The sequence below is a fragment of the Salvelinus alpinus genome, chromosome 19, assembly GCF_045679555.1.
Source record: "Salvelinus alpinus chromosome 19, SLU_Salpinus.1, whole genome shotgun sequence".
Lineage (NCBI taxonomy): Eukaryota > Metazoa > Chordata > Actinopteri > Salmoniformes > Salmonidae > Salvelinus > Salvelinus alpinus.
In genome coordinates this window covers 39,741,654-39,765,018 of record NC_092104.1, presented here as the reverse complement: position 1 = coordinate 39,765,018, position 23,365 = coordinate 39,741,654, and the positions used below count along the sequence as shown (strand labels likewise).

General features: G+C 42.1%; 1 protein-coding gene across 5 annotated transcripts in view; it reads left to right on the top strand.

Moving 5' to 3' along the window:
• LOC139545567 (ral guanine nucleotide dissociation stimulator-like) overlaps positions 1 to 23,365 on the top strand; it is a 43,781-nt gene that overhangs the window by 5,072 nt on the left and 15,344 nt on the right. For 2 of the 5 annotated variants that reach the window (XM_071353496.1, XM_071353495.1), the window contains exon 1: positions 17,047 to 17,391. The exons of 1 other annotated variant lie outside the window; for it this stretch is intronic. In XM_071353496.1, the coding sequence (XP_071209597.1) occupies positions 17,200 to 17,391 (192 nt within the window). In that variant the 5' untranslated portion in view covers positions 17,047 to 17,199. Of the gene's footprint in view, positions 1 to 8,525; positions 8,934 to 15,532; positions 15,647 to 17,046; positions 17,392 to 23,365 lie in introns of those variants that run through there. 2 more of the 5 variants (XM_071353498.1, XM_071353497.1) reach the window with 2 other exon arrangements.

The following is a 23,365-nucleotide window of genomic DNA, read 5'->3' as shown; positions in this document are numbered from 1 at the left end:
ACAGGTTCTTCTGCATCGTCATCAAGGATGGCTGGGATCTGCACCAGCCGGGCCACTGGTCGTAGGTAAGTCTAACCCTTGACCTGGATAGCAGCAGTCCAAATACGTCCATCAGCTCCGGGGTAAGTATGACTCACCTTCCCGACAGGTCAGAGAACTCGAGGGAGCTGAGGGTCCACGATGAGAACCACTTGATCCACAGTTAGTTCTCTTCCATCCTTCCTCCACTTCTATCTTTCCTGTAGACTTGGCAAGTAATAGCAAACGAACTGGGACCAAAATAAATTGGCAAGGACTTGGCTATGCCTTCAGCAGAGTTTCCCTAGGATGTTACTGGAGTCATAAAAAATCTGAGGAAGAGATGTGTTGTAGCGTCCCATTAGTAGGAGGCTCATGTGACGGGATCTGGGTCCGTGACATTGGAGGAGAGGTACCCAAGGGGTTTTGCGTTGAAGATTCCCTCCACTTCGGTAAGCACAGTGCAGAGCACGGTTTCAGTGTTGGTCTGTTCCTTGAGTATGACCTTGAGAGCAATCTTCACTGAGTTCACCTTTCTTTCCCACGTTCCAACAAAGTGAGGGCTTGGCGGGTTTAACTGGAATGTTATCCTCTGCTCGGCCAACTGTTCCTTCAGGTGGGGGGGCCATCACTTTGAAGGCCTCTCCCAGTTCTCGGTCTCCTCCAACGAAGTTCGTACCATTGTCCGAAAGAAGCTCGAAAGGCTTGCCTCGACGTGCAATGAAGCGTCTTACAACTTGCCCAAACCGGCTGCGTGCGTGCGCCATCGTGCATAAATTTATTTTGCCCCCCCACACCAAACGCGATCACGACACGCAGGTTAAAATATCAAAACAAACTCTGAACCAATGACATTAATTTGGGGACAGGTCGAAAAGCATTAAACATGTATGGTAATTTAGCTAGCTAGCTTGCTCTTGCTAGCTAACGTTAATTTGTCCTATTTAGCTAGCTTGCTGTTGCTAGCTAATTTGTCATGGGATATAAACATTGAGTTGTTATTTTACCTGAAATGCACAAGGATCTCTACTCCAACAATTAATCCACACATAAAACGGCCAACTGAATCGTTTCTAGTCATCTCTCCTCCTTCCAGGCCTTTTCATCGTTTAAATTATATGGTGATCGCATCTAAACTTTCATTGTATTACCACGACTACCGGCAAAACAGTTCGTCTTTCTATAAACCAATGAGGAGATGGCACGTGGGTACCTGCTTCTATAAACCAATGAGGAGATGGGAGAGGCAGGACTTGCAGCGCGATCTGCGTCAGAAATAGGAACGACATCTATTTTAGCCCTTGGTGTCGCAGACGCTCGTTGGCGCGCGCAAGCAGTGTGGGTGCAATAATTGAATAACATGGATTTCAAAATGTATTTTGCGACGCTCGCGCACGCGACGTGTCCGGTCTGGTCAGCATGTTAGAGACATCAGGAAGGTATCGGCATCCAGGCTCTCCAGGAGGTCCAAGTGGGTGCAGCGGCTGCTCAATGCATTTGTAGACGATGCCCCATCTCTTTTCGTTGCGACGTCCGATTTTTATTTTGAATGGTCCGAAACAATTCACTCCAGTAGAGTAAAAGGGTGGCTTGTACAGTTGCAGACGAGCAGAAGGTAAGTCTGCCATATTTGGAACTTCAGGTTTGGCGATCAATCTTTGCCATTGCAAACAGGTGTGCTGAAACTTCCGGATGGCTTCCCTTCCCCGCAGAATCCAGTGTCTATGACTCTGTTCTGCCAGAACCCTCTCTGGGCCGGGATGGAGGAGAGTCTCGTCGAAATCTTGAATGAGTAGCATGGTCAGCGGATGATTTGGATCCAAGACGATGGGGTGCATAGCATCCATCTCCAGGTGCTTTGCTCTTCGTAGTCTAAAGCCAACTCTAAGGAGTCCCGAATCCTTATCATACTCAGGAAACAAGGGACCCAGACGACTGTTAGAAGGTATAGACCGGTTTGACATGATGGCCTGGACCGAGTGATGTGATCCGCTGGGTGGTTTGCGGTATCCACATACCTCCAGTTGGCTACATCCGTAAGGTTCTGAATCTCTGTAACTCGAGTTCCTCCAAAGACCTTGTATCTACAAGATTCTGACTTGAGCCAATGAAGGACTGTGGTGGAATTGGACCAGAGGATGACTTGTCCGATGGGCAGGGTGAGTTCTGCTTGGAGGACACTGGCCAGCTGAGCTCCAGTGAATGCAGAACTCAACTCCAAGCGTGGCATCAACAGCTGCTTCTTTGGCGCAATGCGAGACCTGGCCAGAACGAAGTAAATGTTTACTTGCTTCTGGTCATCCACAGTCCACATGTAGGCAACAGAGCCATATGCTCTCTCTGACGCATCACTGAATATGTGCAGATCTCTGGTCGACTGTCAGCATATGGTGGTGTGTAAGTTCTGGGGAGTTCCATCTGGAAAAGGTCAGGAATGTCTTGTTCCCAGACAAGCCATCTGTCCAGCAGCCTCTGAGCTGAATGGGGTCATCCCAACCTATCCCTTCTTTCCACAGCTCCTGGACGAGTACATTGGCTTGGGTTGTGAAAGGCGTGATTTAGCCTAGTGGGTTGTATTGAAGGGTGAGCATGCTGTAGATATTCGTCATTGTAGGTTTGGAGCACTCCACAGTGCTGTGCTTGTATCCCAAGGAGTCTCTGAGGCAGTTCCAACATAGCCACAGGGTTAGTTCCTGGAGATGCGTGCTACTTTGGGAAAGCCACAGTTTGCTGCTTTCTGATCTGGCCTCGGGTGGTAGGTGCTTGATGACAGTTGGTACATTGCTAGCCCACTGTCGTATCTCAAAGCCTCCAGTATGGAGCAACTGCCACAGTCCATTAGCAAAGTTTCTTGCTTCATCGGCAGAGGGGATGCTTTGAAGGCAGTTGTCCACGTAAAACTTCACAAGCTCTTCGTTGGCTCCTATGTTGTCCTGAACGTGTTGCTGCAGAGCGTAGATGGCGCAACAGGGACTACAAGTCGTGCTGAATGGCAAGACCTGCCACTCATAGATGCTCGGTTCTTCAGTTCTATGCATGTTCTGCCAGATGAAGAGTAGCACCGGTTTGTCAACTGGTAAGAGGCGGATCTGAGGAAACATGCCTTTGATGTCACCACTTACAGCTACGGCATGTTGACGGAATCTGAGGAGGCCACAGAGCAGGGATGGTCCCAATGTTGGTCCAGGGAACAGGTCATTGAGCGGCCTTCTTGCTCGCACACACTTTTTCAGTTCTGCCCACACATTTTCTATAGAATTGAGGTCAGGGCTTTGTGATGGCCACTCCAATACCTTGATTTTGTTGTCCTTAAGCCATTTTGCCACAACTTTGGAAGTATGCTTGGGGTCATTGTCCATTTGGAAGACCCATTTGCGGCCAAGCTTTAACTTCCTGACTGATGTCTTGAGATAGCCAATGTTAAATTTCAATTAATAGGATTCATATAATATTTAATAAATATAGTACGCAACAAATCTTGGCTGATTTCTTTTGATTTTCCCATGATGTCAAGCAAAGAGATTTTCCCATGATGTCAATGAGCCTATCAGAAGCTTCTAAAGCCATGACATAATTTTCGGGAATTTTCCAAGCTGTTTAAAGGCACAGTCAACTTAGTGTATGTAAACATCTGACCCACTGGAATTACAGTGAATACAGTGAATTAAATGAGAAATAATCTCTGTAAACAATTGTTGGAAAAATTACTCGTGTCAGGCACAAAGTAGATGTCCTAACCGACTTTCCAAAACTATAGTTTGTTAACAAGAAATTTGTGGAGTGGTTAAAAAAGGTTGAAGTTTTAATGACTTCAACCTAAGTGTATGTAAACTTCCGACTTCAACTGTAGGTACATGGTTGCAAAGGGCATCAGTGTCTTAACAGCTCGATTTTCCAAGGCAGGCTACTCTGGGTACAGCCCTATCCAGAAATCTGGCAGCGGCTTCTGATTAAATTCAATTTTCACAGAACCGCTTGTTGCAATTTTCTTGTTCAGATATCGGTAAGTGGACTGGAGGCAGGGCATGAAAGGGATAATGAATCCAGTTGTTTGTGTCGTCCATTTCGGGAAAGTATCTGCGTAATTGCGCACCCAGCTCACTCAGGTACTTCACTATATCACATTTGACATTGTCCGTAAGCTTGAGTTAATTTGCACACAAACAATCATACAATGACGGAAAGACCTGTGTGTTGTCCTTGTTAATGCAGATAGAGAATAGCTCCAACTTCTTAATCATAGCCTCAATATTGTCCCTCACATTGAATATAGTTGCAGAGAGTCCCTGTAATCCTAGATTCAGATCATTCAGGCGAGAAGAAACATCACCCAGATAGGCCAGTTGTGTGAGAAACTCGTCATCGTGCAAGGGGTCAGACAGGTGAAAATGATGGTCAGTAAAGAAAACTTTAAGCTCGTCTCTCAATTTAAAAAAAACGTGTCAATACTTTGCCCCTTGATAACCAGCACACAGTATGTTGTAAAAGCGTTACGTGTTCGCTGCCCATATCATTGCATAGTGCAGAAAATACACGAGAGTTCAGGGGCCTTGCTTTAACAAAGTTAACCATTTTCATTGTAGTGTCCAAAACGTCTTTCAAGCTGTCAGGCATTCCCTTGGCAGCAAGAGCCTCTCGGTGGATGCTGCTGTGTACCCAAGTGGCGTCGGGAGCAACTACTTGCATGCGCATTACCACTCCACTATGTCTCTCTGTCATGGCTTTTGCGCCATCAGTACAGATACCAACACATCTTGACCACCAAAGTCCATTTGATGTCACAAAGCTGCCCAGTACTTTAAAAATATCCTCTCCTGTTGTCCTGGTTTCCAGTGCTTTGCAGAAGAGGATGCCTTCCTTAATTGACCCCCCACCATAAACGTAACGGACATATACCAGGAGCTGTGCCAGGCCCGCCACGTCAGTTGACTCATCCAGCTATAATGCATAGAATTCATTGGCTTGTATGCAAAGCAGTAATTGTTTAAAAACATCTCCTGCCGTGTCATTGATGCGTCGTGAAACAGTGTTGTTTGATGAAGGCCTTGTCTGTGTAGTTTTTCAGTCCTTTTCCCCCAGCATTGTCCCAGCCATATCCGCCGCAGCAGGAAGAATTAAGTCCTCCATAATAGTATGGGGCTTGTCTGTCCTAGCCACTCGTAGCTCACCATATAAGTGGCTTCTAGCCCCTTCTTATTAATGGTATCTGTTGCCTTTATACATGTCTTACTACTCAAAAGTTGTATTTCATGCTTAACTTTTTCCTGTGTGTGTCAAGAATGGTCCACCACCCAAAGGACATCCAGCCAACTTGACACAGCTGTGGGAAGCATTGGAGTCAACATGGGCCAGCATCCCTGTGGAATGCTTTCGACACCTTGTAGAGTCCATGCCCAAACGAATAGAGGCTGTTCTGAGGGCAAAAGGGGGGAGGGGTGCACCTCAATATTAGGAAGGTGTTCCTAATGTTTGGTATACTGTATCCAATGTATATTTTATGGAAAAGAGATGTTGTATGTTTCTGGACGATGCACAATGCTGCCTTGATGACAGCATGACCGAGTGGCACAGGTTACTGTTCCATTTGAGAAGGGTGCTCCTCCCGCTCAACGCTTTTGCCCGCTTTTGCCCGCTCATGTCACGGTTCATAGGCCGGAGCACCGCAGTTAATAGAACTCCCTCACTGAGGCAAGACTTGCATGAATTCAGCCATGGCATTGGCCACACGATTTTTCTCCATGAGGGAAAGCTTTGCCGTACAGTTTCCATGACAACTGCTCTTCTACAGTAGGCAGGCAATGTGGATCTCTGCATCTGAAAACAGTTTTCAGTGTCTCAAACCTTATTCTATTGAACATAGCACATATACTATTTTCACTGCCCATCTATCTGTCTACCTATAGCCAATGTTAAATTGCACCACAATACTATCTGCGAATTACGATTTAGTTTACATTTCAAATCTGTCTCTTGGGTCATTCCACCTCAAAAAGATAGAGGATTTTGTCACCCACCATCTCAGATTGTTCTGAAATCGTTTCTGTTGTTAGAAACAGATAAGATAAGCATTCCTGCAACATCATTTTGTTGAAAGACAATTTCAACAATTTGACAAATTTGCCATTTCAATTAATAGGATTCATATAATATTTAATAAATATAGTACGCAACAACCGATTTAGACCAAACCTCTTCTTAACAAGGATTAAGACGTGATGACACCAAGCCCACCCCAATGGCTAGTATAAAGTACCAATTCTCTATGTCTGACAAGTAGTATGAAGCTGCAGATAGGAGTATTGTTTCCTCATACAATGTAATCTATTCAGTGAATTTGATTATGGTTATTTTCCCCTTTTCAGAGAAATGCATCATTAAAGTTGTTAGGTTTATGTACCATCATACAACTTGATATTACTAGGTTCTGACCACTAGAGGGTGCTGTTCCTGCTATTAGTGGGGAAAAGTGTGAAGAATCCCCCCCCCCATTCCTCAATGTTAATTCAAGATTGAACCTTCAAATGATTTATAAATGTAGATTGAAGAGTTAAAGTCAGAACAATGTATTTGCCCAAATACACATCAAAGAAAAATCATCAACAGAGCTGAGGACTACTCATATCTCATTTTATTATTTCACTTTATTTTCCTTTAGTGCATCTTCTATTGCAGTGATGTATCTACATCCCAAATGATGTTGGCGACCAGTTGCAGGGGTCGTTGCATTAATGGTGCAGATGATGCTTGGTTTTGGTACATAACATGTGTCCTTTATGTTTGGCCAAGAGAATGACCTTGCTGGATAACTTGGATGCATGAATTTCAACTTTACGTCCATGTTTTCATCATTCACGGCATCTGCAGTTCCAATCCAGTACTCATCATAGCAGAAAACTATAACACAAGAACTCTGCCAGGAACCCGCATCTTCCATTACTTTGTTCCACTCTCCAAAAGCCTCATAGATGCAAAGTGAGTTTCCAGTGACACATATTATGCCATTATGTTTGATATGGTCCTTGGGAAATCCATAGATGAGCATACAGTGGTGAATGTGTGAGAATCTTATTTTCTAATCAGACTGATACTGTATAATGGCTGTTGGGGTGGGCTTGGTGTGGGGTGTGGGGTGTGGAGGGTCTGTGGGTGGCTCTTGACCATTTATTTGGATTCCTCATGTCTTAATCATTGGTAGGATGAAGTTTGGTACAACTCCGATGTTAGGTACTATATTTATTGAATATTATGTGAATCCTACAAATTAAAAGGGCCAATTTGGTTGCAGTCAATTAGCTTAAGATCAAATTATATTTCAACCAAATAATGTTACAGGAATGCTTATCTTATCTGTTGCTAACTGCAGAAACCATTTCAGAACAATCTGAGATGGTGGGTGTCATGGCTTGCTGAAATGACATGGAATGACCCTCTTCTCACTTCTCTGAATGAGCATTGTACATTTACATTTACATTTAAGTCATTTAGCAGACGCTCTTATCCAGAGCGACTTACAAATTGGATTTACACTACATGTTGATGCTTTTGAAACTTATATTTCACTACCGTGAATCCCCCTGGTGGATGATGAAACAGGACGTTAGTCATATTCCAGAATTGTACATTGTACACAAAAGTACCAAGTGTGTATGTGCGGTCTTCAGGGGAGGAACAACTTTTTTTCCAATCTTGTAAGAAATTACTTTAGCCTTTAGCCATTTGAGGTAAAAGCCGTGTGACCTACATATCATGCATAAGATTCATTTTAGCTCTGCTGTTAGTTTGAAACCCTAGGAGCTACTAGAGATGGTAGCTGGGGCATCAACAGAAGTAGTACTTCATGCAGGAAGATGCATGGACTGTGTACACATTGTACCTCTAATGTATGTAGCCAAAAAAACACTTCTAATGTTGCCTTGACCACAGCCCACATTGCGACATCCTTTCGCCCCAGAGTAATTTCTCTTGTTTTCCCTGGATGTGTTGTTTATTTAGCACCTCTGGTTACACATAACAATGTAGCTTGGCTTCCAGTGTTAACATTCATTCCACTGCAGCACAGTCAGAGACTGAGGCAGAGGGAGATGAGCACACCTGCTGCATTTCACATTCGTTTTTTTCTCTGCCTTCTGCATACAGTACTTATTATGCAGGCTATGGTCAGTGTGAAAGGGTGTGTGAACAACATTACAATGCTACTGAGGAAGAAAAAGCAGCCACTAATGTTGGATAAGCAGCTGAATGATGAGAGGTTCTACCTACATCTGCAGGATGAAATAGATGAAAGCAGAGAGGGCAGCAGCTGACAGCACAGACATTCCCTTGTGAGAAACACTCTGGGAGAATCGCATTTTCTCACTCCTCGCGTCCTCTCTTCTCGCCTCCTTCTCAAAACTTATTGGATGAGAAAGCCAAAGGTCCCGCCCCTCTGACCTTCTCCTCCAATGGGTTTTGAGAAGGAGATGAGGAGAGAATAGAGACGACGCGAGGAGTATACAATTTAGATTCTCCCAACGTAGCGCCTGAAGGAGAGTGAGAGGGGAGGGAGGGAGAGAGAGAGAGAGGCTAGAAGAAGCAGGTGAGGGAGCCGAGGGGGTTTCTCTCCCTCTCAGACAGGTTCCTTCAAGTCTTCAGTAGAGGCAGCGGCAGCAACAGTGGTAGTTGTGGTGGTGTTTCTGTTAACTGCAGCCCAGAGTTCCTGTTTGTTTGTTTGTGTGTGTGTGCGTGATTGATGCAGAGTGAGCGTTAAAGCGAGAGGGAGTTTAGCGATCTGTTGCTCCGGGAGCATCGGTCGTCTGTGCTCTTGGGAGTGCTTTAGCAGCATGGAGACCAAGTCCCTCTTCAGCCTTCACAAAGCCTTGGCTCAGCCAGTCAAGATGTGTATGTTTGACTTCCCTGTCAACATACTGGATGATCTGGTAAGAAAGAGCTCATATGTTGTTATTTGATTCAGTCGCAGTCTTTTTGGCTGTGTGTGTGTATGTGAGATAAAGAGTTTATGGGTGAGAGAGAGGGTGGTGATTCAGAGAAGGAGGATGTGTTTGTCTGCTACAGTATGCTACCACCAGGGTGGTGGTTCAGCTGTTCAGTGTGTCTGGCACACATCCAAGAGTAGAGTTAGGCAACCATTCCCCTGTGGTGTGCGTTTACTTCGATATGTTTTTCTTGTGCATGGTTGGTCATGCCCACTATTGAATGTGGATGTGTTTTTATTGTTTATTACATAGTTATAAATATGGTATTACTTGCTACTTGGTGGTTCATTCTTTTTGTTGGTGTTGGAAATTATTTGGTTTTGTGTTGTTGTTATTCACTGAGTTTGGAAATAGACTGTGTGACATTGGTCTCTAGTTCCTTCTCACTGTGACAAGTCCATCTCTGTGTGTTTCATTGTGTCAGCTGTTTTCCTCTAGTCCTGCTCTTCTTGCTCAAACCCTGTTACACTTGATTATAGAGGAAGTTGCTTTTGTTGTTCCCTATGGTAGCCGCTGGTCTATGATTTATTTCCAATTACATGTTGAACAAAGAAGTTCGGAAGACAGAATCTTTGCACTAGAGGCATTTCGTAAAACTTTGTGTTCCTGCTGGCAGTCTTGGCCCAAACCCAATCAGAAAGACCCTGCTTTTTCCTGCTATTAGATAGGGTGTCTCCTTAAGGTATTGTTAAGCTGCCTCAGAGGGGTTGCTTTTCAAATGGTCCTCAGTTAGCTGCAGTGCAGTTGTCAAAAAGTTTTTAAATGCTAAGACCTACGAGCTAGGAGTGCCTCGGAATGGGCCTGCAGCTCCTTGAAATAATGGTGAGCAATAAATCCATCCGTTCATAAGAGCAGACTCTTTCGGTCAGGTAGTTAGGAGTGTTGTCGTTCTCAGAAGTTATTTCACTCTGTTTGAATGGGACGTTTCGTAGCCCTTTCCTGCAGTCCAATGACAGAGTGGCTTCATGGGTCGAATGTTATGAATATTTTAAATTAATAAACGTTATTTTAAAAAACACACAGAAAATCCGGTGTTTCTATGTCAGTTTTGTTATTTCAGTCTTCTGTGATGTATATAAAGTGTAATATTGGGATGCAAACTCAAAATTGGATTAATTTCAACTCTATTTCTGACATGGTACAGGTGTCTTCTTTTTTTTAAGCCCGTAACTAAACTTAACAAAAAAGAAGAAGAACTATATTATGAAGCCAAGATCAATGACATAAAGAATGATGGAAAAAAACTTTGGAGTACTTTAAATGAAATTATGAGCAGAAAGACCAATTCAACTCCATCTTTCATTGAATCAGATGGCTTATTCATCACAAAACCATTTGATGTTGCCAATTATTGTAATGATTACTTAATTGGCCAAGTGGAAAAACTTAGGCAGGAAAAAAAAAACTAACAGTGAGCCATCGTATTCATGCATAAAAAAAACTAATAATTAAAGAAAGCATTGCAAGTTTGAATTTTGTAAAGTTAGTGTGGAAGAGGTGGGGAAATTATTGACAAACTTAGATGGAAAGCTAGATGGTAGCTGACTCTATAGCCACTCCTATCTGTCATATCTTTAATCTGAGCCTAGAGGAAAGTCTTCGTCCTTAGGCCTGGAGGGAAGCCAAAGTAATTCCGCTACCGAAGAGTGGTAAAGCGGCCTTTACTGGTTCTAACAGCAGACCTATAAGCTTTCTAGCAATGCCATTTCGCTGTAAACAAATTAACAACAGACTTTCAGCATGCTTATAGAGAAGGGCACTCAACATGTACTGCACTGACACAAATTACTGATGATTGTTTGAAATAAATTGATAATAATAAGATTGTCGGAGCTGTACTGTTAGATTTCAGTGCATAACCTGTTGTTGAAAATATGTATGTGTTATGGCTTTTCAGCCTTTGCCATATTGTGGATTCAGAGCTATCTATCTAATATAACTGAAAGGGTTTTCTTTAATGGAAGCTTCTCTAATGTCAAACATGTAAAGTGTGGTGTACCGCAGGGCAGCTCTCTAGGCCCTCTACTCTTTTCTATTTTTAACAATGACCTGCCACGCATTAAACAAAACATGTGTGTCCATGTATGCTGATGATTAACAAAGAGTTGTAGTCTGTTTTGGAATGGGTGGCCAGTAATAAACTGTTCGGCTTCTAGATCACATAACGCCCCATTAAAACTAGGCTCTTGTGTAACCTTTATAAGAGATTGACGACAACGCCTGTAATTTATGGTGAACTCATTCACGTGTTTGTCTTGTTGTTGTACTCCACCATAAGGAAGCTGTACTAGTGTTGGCACTGCTTTTGGTTTGACTGCCTATGCTCACCATGTTTGCTTTCGGTTTACATTTGTCAGTTCATTAGCTGATTAACTGATGAAAATATAGAATTGCCATAATCTATTTTGTTAGGCCTTATATACATTTTGCCTCACAATTTCAGCTGAATAGGAATAACCCTGGGAATTTCAGGGTAACATGATGCCAGGGATTTCATTTTTATTTTCTGTTCAGAGAAATACAGTGCCTTCAGAAGGTATTCATACCACATTACTTATTCCACATTTTGTTGTGTTATAATCTGAATTAAAAAAATTATTAAATATATTTTTTCTCTCACCCCTTTACACACACCATAATGACAAAGTGAAAACATGTTTTTAGAAATGTTGCAAATTTTACGGCCTCCTGAGTGGCGCGGTGGTCTAAGGCACTGCATCGCAGTTGCTAGCTGTGCCACTAGAGATCCTGGTTAGAGTCCAGGCCCTGTCGCAGACGGCTACGACCGGGAGATCCAGGGGATGGCACACAATTGGCCCAGCGTTGTCCGGGTTAGGGGATGGTTTGGCTGGCAGGGATGTCCTTGTCCCATTGTGGTCTAGCAACTCCTGTGGCGGGCCGGGCGCATGCACGCTGACATGGTCGCCAGGTGTACAGTGTTTCCTCCGACACATTGGTGCGGCTGGCTTCTGGGTTAAGCGGGCATTGTGTCAAGAAGCAGTGTGGCTTGGTTGGGTTGTGTTTCGGAGGACGCATGGCTCTCGACCTTCGCCTCCTGAGTCTGTACGGGAGTTGCAGTGATGCGACAAGACTTTAACTACTATTTGGATACCACGAAAAAAGGGGTAAAAGTTTTTTTTTAATTATAATGTTTGCTAATTTATTGAAAATTAAATACAGAAATATCTCATTTACATAAGTATTCACACCCCTGAGTCAATACATCCTTGAATCACCTTTGGCAGCGATTACAGCTTTGAGTCTTTCTGGGTAAGTCTCTAAGAGCTTTGCACACATGGATTACACAATATTTGCCTATTTTTTTTTTTAAGCTTTGTGAAATTGGTTGTTGATCATTGCTTGAGAACCATTTTCAAGTCTTGCCATAGATTCTCAACCAGATTGAAGTCAAACCTGTAACTCGCCCACTCCGGAACATTCACTGTCCTCTTGGTAAGCAACACCAGTGTAGATTTTGCTTTGTGTTTTAGGTTATTGTCCTTCTGAAGGGTGAATTCATCTCCATGTTTCTGGTGGAAAGCAGACTGAACCTGGTTTTCCTCTAGGATTTTCCCCGTGCTTGGCAAAATGTTTTATCCTGAAAAGCTCCCCAGTCCTTAATAATTACAAGTATACCCATAACATAATGCAGCCACCACTATTAGAGGTCGACCGATTAATCGGAATGGCCGATTAATTAGGGCCGATTTCAAGTTTTCATAACGATCGGAAATCGGTAATTTTGGACGCCGATTTTTTAAATATTTTTTTTACATCTTTATTTAACTAGGCAAGTCAGTTAAGAACACATTATTATTTTCAATGACGGCCTAGGAACGGTGGGTTAACTGCCTTGTTCAGGGACAGAACGACAGATTTTTACAGCTCAGGGATTCAATCTTGCAACCTTACGGTTAACTAGTCCCACGCTCTAACCACCTGCCTCACGAGGAGCCTGCCTGTTACGCGAATGCAGTAAGAAGCCAAGGTAAGTTGCTAGCTAGCATTAAACTTATCTTATAAAAAACAATCAATCAATCATAATCACTAGTTATAACTACACATGGTTGATGATATTACTAGTTTATCTAGCGTGTCCTGCGTTGCATATAATCGATGCAGTGCGCATTCGCGAAAAAGGACTGTCGTTGCTCCAACGTGTACCTAACCATAAACATCAATGCCTTTCTTAAAATCAATACACAGAAGTATATATTTTTAAACCTGCATATTTAGCTAAAAGAAATCCAGGTTAGCAGGCAATATTAACCAGGTGAAATTGTGTCACTTCTCTTGCGTTCATTGCACACAGAGTCAGGGTATATGCAACAGTTTGGGCCGAATTTGCCAGAATTTTACGTAATTATGACATAACATTGAAGGTTGTGCAATGTAACAGGAATATTTAGACTGATGGACTGATGGATGCCACCCATTAGATAAAATACGGAACGGTTCCGTATTTCACTGAAAGAATAAATGTTTTGTTTTCGAGATGATAGTTTCCTGATTCGACCATATTAATGACCTAAGGCTTGTATTTCTGTGAGTTATTATGTTATAATTAAGTCTATGATTTGATAGAGCAGTCTGACTGAGTGATGGTGGGCACCAGCAGGCTCGTAAGCATTCATTCAAACAGCACTTTCGTGCGTTTTGCCAGCAGCTCTGCTGTTTATGAATTCAAGCCTATCAACTCCCGAGATTAGGCTGGTGTAACCGATGTGAAATGGCTAGCTAGTTAGCAGGGTGCGCGCTAATAGCGTTTTAAACGTCACTCGCTCTGAGACTTGGAGTAGTTGTTCCCCTTGCTCTGCATGGGTAACGCTGCTTCGAGGGTGGCTGTTGTCGATGTGTTCCTGGTTCGAGCCCAGGTAGCGGCGAGGAGAGGGATGGAAGCTATACTGTTACACTGGCAATACTAAAGTGCCTATAAGAACATCCAATAGTCAAAGATATATGAAATACAAATCGTATAGAGAGAAATAGTCCTATAATTCCTATAATAACTACAACCTAAAACTTCTTACCTGGGAATATTGAAGACTCATGTTAAAAGGAACCACCAGCTTTCATATGTTCTCATGTTCTGAGCAAGGAACTTAAACGTTAGCTTTCTTACATGGCACATATTGCACTTTTACTTTCTTCTCCAACACTTTGTTTTTGCATTATTTAAACCAAATTGAACATGTTTCATTATTTATTTGAGGCTAAATTGATTTTATTGATGTATTATATTAAGTTAAAATAAGTGTTCATTCAGTATTGATGTAATTGTCATTATTACAAATATATTTTAAAAATCGGCTGATTAATCGGTATCGGCTTTTTTTGGTCCTCCAATAATCGGTCGACCTCTAACCACTATGCTTGAAAATATGGAGAGTGGTACTCAGTATTGTGTTGTATTGGATTTGTCCCAAATATAACATTGTATTCAGGACAAAAAAAGTGAATTGCTTTGCCACATTTTTTGCAGTATTGTCTTGTTGCAAACAGGAAGCATGTTTTGGAATCTTTTTTATTCTGTACAGGCTTCTTTCTTTTCACTCTGTCAATTAGGTTAGTTTTGTGGAGTAACTACAATGTTGTTGATCCATTCTCAGTTTTCTCCTATCACAGCCATTAAACTCTGTAACTGTTTTAAAGTCACCATTGGCCTCATGGTAAAATCCCAGCGCGGTTTCCTTCCTCTCCGGCAACTGAGTTAGGGTTAGGGTCTGTATCTTTGTAGTGACTGGGTGTATTGATACACCATCCAAAGTGTAATTAATAACTTCACCATGCACAAAGGGATATTCAATGTCTACTTTTTTTTTACCAATCTACCAATAGGTGCCCTTCTTTGCGAGGCATTGGAAAACCTCTCTGGTCTTTATATGTGTGGGGTACAGAGATGAGGTAGTCATTCAAAAATCATGTTGAACACTATTATTGCACACAGAGTGAGTCCATGCAACGTATTATGTGACTTGTTAAGCAATTTCTTTCTCCTGAACTTTTTTAGGCTTGCCATAACAAAAGGGTTGAATACTTATTGACTCAAGACATTTCAGATATACATTTTTTATTAATTTGTAAAAATTCCGAAAAACATAATTCCACTTTCACATTATGAGGTAGTGTGTGTAGGCCAGTGACAACAAATCTCAGTGTAATTACTTTTAAATTCAGGCTGTAACACAACAAAATGTGGAAGAAGTCAAGGGGTGTGAATAATTTCTGAAGGCACTGTAAAGTACCGTTTATAGTTGTAATTTGCAATTGAACAATGGGACAGTTTCTTCACTCTTACAAGCTATGAACAGGCTTTTTGGAATCCCTATCATTTTTTAGTAGAAGTTAATATTTTATTGTTCAGTTTCTTGCGTGTTGACACAATTGTTTAAGTAAATACCCACTGGAGTGGGCCTGAGGTGGTCAAACAATCTGTGACTGGGGAGGGGGGAAAGGGGACAGCCCTAAGCCGTGCTTTTGGTTCTCTGTCCCGGTCCGGTTTTATTCTCCAGTCTTATTCCTTGGTTCTGAGGGAAGCAGTGATGTGGTGGGCTCAGTGGACCTGTGGACTGCTGAGGGGTGGAGACTGCTGTAGGACTCAGTCTATGTGCCAGGCTGCCTTCATTACTGTGAGACGCAGAGAGGTAGACCGAAAGGTAGCTATCAACTCTGATACACTCAATATTATGCATGAAATATTTGAGTTTCTTTGATAAATGAAATTTTTTTATGAGCCTGAGCATGTGCGTGTGTGCATACAGTATGTTTTCCTCACATTTAGCAGTGGCATATTATCCAATAGCTTGGCTTTGTTGTTTCTGTTCTGTGTGATATGATCATAATTCTGTATTTTGTAGTTATAGGTTAGTTGTAATAGTACAGTTAGTACATGAGCACTTACTGAGAGTAAACCATATTGGGGTATCTGCCATAGCAGAACAACACTGTTTATTGATTCAAGCAGGAAGCCTGACAAATGGAAGAGGGATGGACTGTGGTTCAATCATAGGAGGGCAAAAGGTAGCCAGCTGGTTGCACCTCCATGCTGACAACTCTCCCTCTCCCTACCCCATCCATTTCACTCTCTCTCTCTCCTCTCTCTTTCTGTATCTCCTCATCCCATATAGCTGTTCAGGGAGAGATTTGTGAATCTGAATCATAGCAGCACCAGTAATCTCTATATTGTGCTGCTGAATGATGGGACATGGGAGAAAATGTGGGCTCAGGAATGTATTGGAGAAAACACCCCCTGTTGTTAAAGCAGATGTTTTCATAGTCACACCTGTTTTTCTTTTCTTTCTCACACTTAGATTAGTGTATGTTGTTGAATATTGTATTTTGCAATGTGTTGTAGTAATGTTTGGTTCTTAAGCGGTTCCAAGTGTGTTCCAATTCTGACCAGCAGAGGGAAGTGTCACTCTAGAGAAATACCATCAAAATTGTCTATCCAGTCAATGTTGGAGATGACATGAGCACTCATCCACAGAACATACAATTATACCCCTAATGATACCATTCCTTTGACCGGCAAACTTATCATCTTTTTTAGATAACCAGCTGTTTTCAAAAAAGGAGAAAAGTATTGAATGTTACTTGTAGTTGTTGCCTCACCTCAAGGTAATTGCTTAGGAGTCATTGCACAATTGTAAAAATACCCCAGCACTAATTGTAGTTGTACTGTTATACTCACCCATTCCCTGTGAGTTACATAACGTCTAAAGGATTCACTTGCCTTCAAAATGCTTCACTGACTATGGTCCATCCATTAGATTTATTGAAAGGTTTTAGTTGTTTTCTATCCTTTTATATTTCTACTGAGGTATAATACCTCTGTTGTTGCGCGTAATGGATACATGCAGTGAATACATTTTAACCGGACGAATGTATCAATATACAATACCTTCTCTGGAAACGGTTTCCTCAGCGACATAATAGTAACAACGATTCCCCGAGGGACGGGTACCGTAAGAAAGGTGGAGCTATGAAGCACTTTCCGTAACTGAGTCATGTATTACCAAGTACAGTAGGTCGAGGCGCTTGCCTTTAGTACAGTAGCATACTCCGTCTATGTAAGTCCGTTTTTACTGTGTGGGTGGGTCCATGGTAAAAAATAATGTTATTGTAGCCTATCATACGAAGGAACTATGGATGTACGACCAAGATAGGTTGTCACAGCAGCGATTGCCTGCCATAATCGTATCCTTTATCAATGGTCCACTTTATGTGGATGTACTCGGATGCGCAAAACATCAAATCAGGATACCTCGATGAGATGTTTGATGCTGGAACATGGAAGGTGCGAAATATTTGGGATGGGGTAAAGCTGGAGGTTGGCGAGGACGAAAGCCCGGTGGTCCTTCACAGTTTTACCCATTTGGACCCTGACCTACCACTATTTGAGGTAAGCCAGTGAGCTGTGCGTAAAGAACTCTACATCAATACCGAATCAGTAATTATAGGCTCATGGCCTATAGCTAGTGTCCCTAAACTGAACATTTGGGATGTGGTAGTATCCTATTGATTTTGAGTCTTATCAAAATGTATAAAATGTAGGCCTACTGAAGTTCATAGTGATGTTTCAGGGTTTTTATATGGTTGTTATCATGACATAAGTCCTGAGTGTCCTGTACTACCCACATTTCAAAGGAAGATTCAAAAGAGTGGGATATGTTCCTTCTAACTTAGGCTACTATCTGCTGATGCTCAATACTGGCCTTATAGGCAGATGGGGAACGTGTAAAGAAGTACATATACTTCAGCACATACGTATTATACTATGGGCCTGTACTTTTAACAGTTGTTTTTCCCCTGATAAGTTGCCGCAAATAAAGCATTGGGGATGACTAATCAAATTGGTTGGCCTTACATAATGCCTCCTTCGATCAGAGGAGATCAGATGAGGACGAGAGCGTAACTGATACAGTGACTTTGAATGTTGTTAGTTGTTACATCAGATCAAGAATTGGCAGGCAAAACATCTGTAATTCTGGGAAAGTGCGTTTACAAACCGTGTGTGTGTGTACTTACTGTATGTTACCAGTAACACCACCGTCTGGCATGCATGTTTCTAAATATGTTCAATATCCTTCTGAAGAATAAATGCTGCCTTAAGAGTTTCAACAAGCTTGTGAAACGAAAGGCAGGAACTCAAACGCTCCATTATTATTAAAGACAGTATGTTTCCTTCATTTGTCACAAGTGTAGAGGGCAATTCAGTCTCCACTCCTACATGCACTAACTCTCTCTCTCCTATAATCTAATCCTCTCCAGTAACACAATTACCTAATGCTTAATCCCCCTCTTTCATTGGCCTAGGAGCTGCCTCTACAATCACAGCCATTCTTCTCCTTCAGCTGAGTAGGTGAATGTACAGTATTGGAATTCAATGGTTCAGTTGTGTATAAAGAAACTCAGTCCATTGAAATTCATTTGACACTTCAGCCAATGGCTGTTGATTGCTTTAGGACCCCTATAGCCCCTGTAACACATAAGCAGTTATATATCCTTGAGCTGAAATGATGGTGTAGTGGGAGTCTGTAAATAACTCGGTCTATCTCAGGAGTGCTGTGTCACAGGCTTGGCATAAGATTGATACTGTTATGGTCATTCTGTCATCTGAAATATGACATTACTGATAGTGGTACAACCAAGGGTAGAGAGGAGGAGCCCCTTTGTCTTGTGGATGATGTCCTCACCCTGTATATGTGTGTCCTTCCTTTGGCCCTTGTCCATTAGCCATGATGCATAGTCATCTAGCCAATAAACTGTTATGATGATAAAGTACTGCACTTTATAGCTAATTGTTTATTTCGGTTTTGAGTTTTTAGGTCAATCAAAGAGATTAAACTGGTGATATTGGCACAAATTCTCCTTGGTAAAAGATGACGGACCGTAATTGAAAAGTGTTATTGTTAATAATATGCAATAATTAAAATATTAGGGTATTTCCACATATGTGGTAATGAACAAATTGGACATATCATTTGTCAAACAAATAAGTAAAAAGCAAATCATACTCTCCCTCCGAATAGTTAATTACATACTTTGTTGTTGTTTTGTGTGTGTTTATGTATGTGTGTGTGTGTTTGTGGAAATGCTCTACAAATGTCCTTTTGTTAAGGAGACCATTGTTTGTTGGATCTTATCCTGAAGACTGCAGACTGCAGGCGGAAGAGTGACTGAGTACTGTAATGAGAAACTGTAGGTCGATTTGTAGCTCATTTGAATGGAGACAGAAAGGGAGAGCAAGGGAAAGGGAGAGGAAGAGGGACATTAAGTGAAAGAGAGGGAGAGTGGCACTGAGGTTCAGGAAGGTTGAATGAAAGAAACAGACAGTGTCTGGAATGTTTAGGCCTGCATCCTGGAAAATAACTTTATTCCAAGTTTTTGAAACTTAATACCAAGTAAGTAGTTGTCTTTGACTTACTTCCAAACATGAATTCCTACTTATGTCCCAAACCGTAGGCTACTAATGTTATAGCAAGGATGTAGGCCTTGTTCTGTCTGACTATTCCAAATATAATTTTTGTGGATACAGCTCCTGATATGAATTCACATAGAACAAAGAACATTCTGAACATTCAACTCTCTTGTGCTCACAGGCCCTCTCTTAAAGAACAGCACTCAAAAGAAAATGAAAGCAGATAATGCACACTCGCATTTTACCCTTGCATACTAAGTTTTGTGTAAATCATAAATTGATGTCTACGGGACATTTTCTGCAAAGTTTGTGTAATTTGTGTGTATATTTGTGTTTGTAGTTGAGATTTTGCTCTAGAAAAAAGTGATCCTAAGCTGTACATGATCTCATTGGCTTTCAACAGCCATTGTGTGTGAGCGGAAGCTGCTGCCCGTACTGTTGGACTGCACTATTGTTTGTGTTGTGTATTTGTTTACTTTATTTCGGAGTAGATCTCTTTCTGGTGTGGACTTTCTATGTGTCAGTTCCCTGAACAACTGGAGGAGAGGATGATTATGAAACCAGCTGTGGATTTGCCAACAATTTCCCAATAGCCAACACTATCAACAAACTACTGAAATACAATTATGAGAAGTAGATTGTTATAGCGATGCTATGTGCATTAGCTGCAATTGTGCCATGTGACAATGTGTATTCAGGCACATGTATAGAACGAATTATCTGCAACTGTTGGCTGAAGGATGGAGGTCTCTGTTGCTCAGAGTCCAAAGATCAATGCTTCGTTTATGTGGTCATTGTGGCTACAGCCTCGCTACATGCTATTCATAAGGTTTCTAACTGACTGAAGCTAACACATCCAGATAGATTTTTTTTTTTATAGGTGGGATGCATAGTATATGACCACTCATTGTCGACTTGCATTGACAGAGGAAGTTCCCCATAGAAGTTTTCATTCTGACACAGTCTTGCATAAAAAGTGATCTTGCAAAACAGAACCCATTCAAATGTTGCAGTTGCTGTGGTTACAGTGAGGTTCCTGGCCTGTCAATTAAAGACTCGTTTTCATTCTTTCGTTTTTGATGGACTTTCCAGTTAGAATTCGCTTTCCGATAAACTGATGACTTGTTTAAAAGGAGACTCTTCCCCACGTGAGTCTCGTTTCCTTTCTTCCCTATTAGATATTTCCCACCATTGTCTAGTATCTAGTCATCATCACACCCTTGTGACAGCAGCACCTGTTTGTCATAATGAGGAAGGTTACTTCTAGAATGCATGGTGCCACCCTATTAGTGTGTGCTCAAGTACAACACTTGATCAAATCAACTCAAGATACAACACTTAATACAAAATCAACTCAAGTAGGCCTATCAACACTTGATAAAAATTATCATATGAACGAGTACTCACAGAATAATGAAAATCTGTCAATGAGATGGTTTGTGACAAAGGTCTTCGTAGTTTACTTGAATCTGATGGTGAACAGATGTAGGATCTTAATTTGATCACCTTGTTGCAGGATAACTTTACGGCAATGCAGGACATTTAAAAGGTGTAATGCATTTGAGATTTAAAAAGGATTCTGAAGTTTGTAATTTCCACTTTGAAATTCCAGGCTTGATTTTCCCTTACAAAAATGTATCAACCCCTACAAAAAATGTCCATTCATTATAATCCACATAATAATGAACATTTCCTGTTGCTGCAGGATTACTTTCATGCTGTAGCAAACTGGCTCGGATTAAGATCCTACATCTATATGTAACAGTATAACTTTAGTACGTCCCCTCGCCCCGACCTCGGGCGCGAACCAGGGACCCTCTGCACACATCAACAACTGACACCCACGAAGCGTCGTTACCCATCGCTCCACAAAAGCCGCGGCCCTTGCAGAGCAAGGGGAAACCCTACTTAAGTCTCAGAGCAAGTGACGTAACTGATTGAAACGCTACTAGCGCGTACCCGCTAACTAGCTAGCCATTTCACATCCGTTACACTCACCCCCCTTTCAACCTCCTCCTTTTCCGCAGCAACCAGTGATCCGGGTCAACAGCATCAATGTAACAGTATAACTTTAAATCGTCCCCTCGCCCCGACACGGGCGCGAACCAGGGACCCTCTGCACACATCAACAACTGACACTCACGAAGCGTCGTTACCCATCGCTCCACAAAAGCCGCGGCCCTTGCAGAGCAAGGGGAAACCCTACTTAAGTCTCAGAGCAAGTGACGTAACTGATTGAAACGCTACTAGCGCGTACCCGCTAACTAGCTAGCCATTTCACATCCGTTACATATATATTGTATGTTTGTGATGGTGGCTCTTTTTGTGTTAGAACAACAGAAAGTGGAATTGAGACCAAAGGCACACTACTAGGGCTACCCATGACACCTCTGTCGCTGACTAAGCTATGAGTCAGGCAGAGAGGGAATATGACTGGTTAAGGCTAAATGGGGGAAGCTGTTTTCACTTATATGTCTGTTTCCTGGCCCTACTTATGCCCTGTTCCTGTGGCTCTTTGGGAGTTTCCTCTGGTTTCCATGGTAACCTGGTCTCTGGAGAGTCCCCTGACTTTTCTGCAGTTGTAAATAGGTCCTGTGTGGCACAGCCATACCACATGCAGCCACAGTTCATCACTGTATACACATACACAGACTACACAAATAGAGTTTTCCACCCAAACCTAATCTTATCTAAACCCTTTAATCTACATTTACATTAGGATTATGGTTTCTTTCTTCTTTTCATTCTTTCATTATTCTTGACCTGGTGAATCTGAATAGCACTGATTTGTGGCCTTGCTCCATGAACCTAGAGAGGTTGCCATTATATTAAGAGCAGGGCTGTGTTCCATTGGGTTTATATTGATAGGCCAGCAGCATTTCTGTATGGCTCAGATGATAAGGGCTACTCTCACTGTCAAGTCCAGTACTGGTGTGCTCAGCCTCTGCCATACAAGGGAAAGGGAAAGGGGATACCTAGCCAGTTGTAGAACTGAATGCATTCAACTGAAATGTGTCTTCCGCATTTAACCCAACCCCTCTGAATCAGAGAGGTGTAGAGGGCTGCCATAATCGACATCCACGTCTTCGGCGCCCGGGGAACAGTGGGTTAACTGCCTTGCTCAGGGGCAGAGCAACAGATTTTTACCTTGTCATATCGGGGATTCGATCCAGCAACCTTACGGTTACTGGCCCAACGCTCTAACCACTAGGCTACAAACATGTAAAAAATGATTTGTAACAACATACAGTAAACACTTCTGTTCAAAAATAGGTTGCATCATTGATAGTATGAATATAGCACTTGAACTGGAAATGCAGCTGCTCCACTCCGTGGAAACCAATCAAAACAGAGCAGCTGTGTGATTGAAGGTGAGAGAGTACAGAGTAGGCTACGACTAACAGCAGATGTCTGAGGGAGAAGCTGCTGTATACCTAGCTACTGAAAGGTTCCGATGAATAATGTGTGACAGATACACAAGTAAGGGTATGACTGATGTCTGTGGCATGCTAGATTACTGTACGTACCAGTCCCCCATAGAGGTCGGGAGCCAAAAAGTGATTAAACCGATGTTACTTGGCTATCTGGGTCAAGTGCCTGGGATGCTCACTGTAAAGTCCTGTAATGTAAATGTATTCTGCTACATGTACTGGTTATGTCAGACTGTGTGAGTTTAAATGACCATTACTGTTTACAACATTCTGTGTTGGAGAGCTGGAGAAAAAAACGAATGGTGACAACAATCAACAACAGTGAACTGTATTATGGCCTCTTTCATTGGGCTTCTACACCTGCATTGTTTGCTGTTTGAGGTTTTAGGCTGGGTTTCTATACAGCACTTTGTGACATCAGCTGATGTAAGAAGGGCTTTATAAATACATTTGATTGTTAGTTCCTTGTTTGTAAAGCAGGGCTGTGTTGTTGGGCTGTGTATCTATAGCAACCTCTGTTTGCT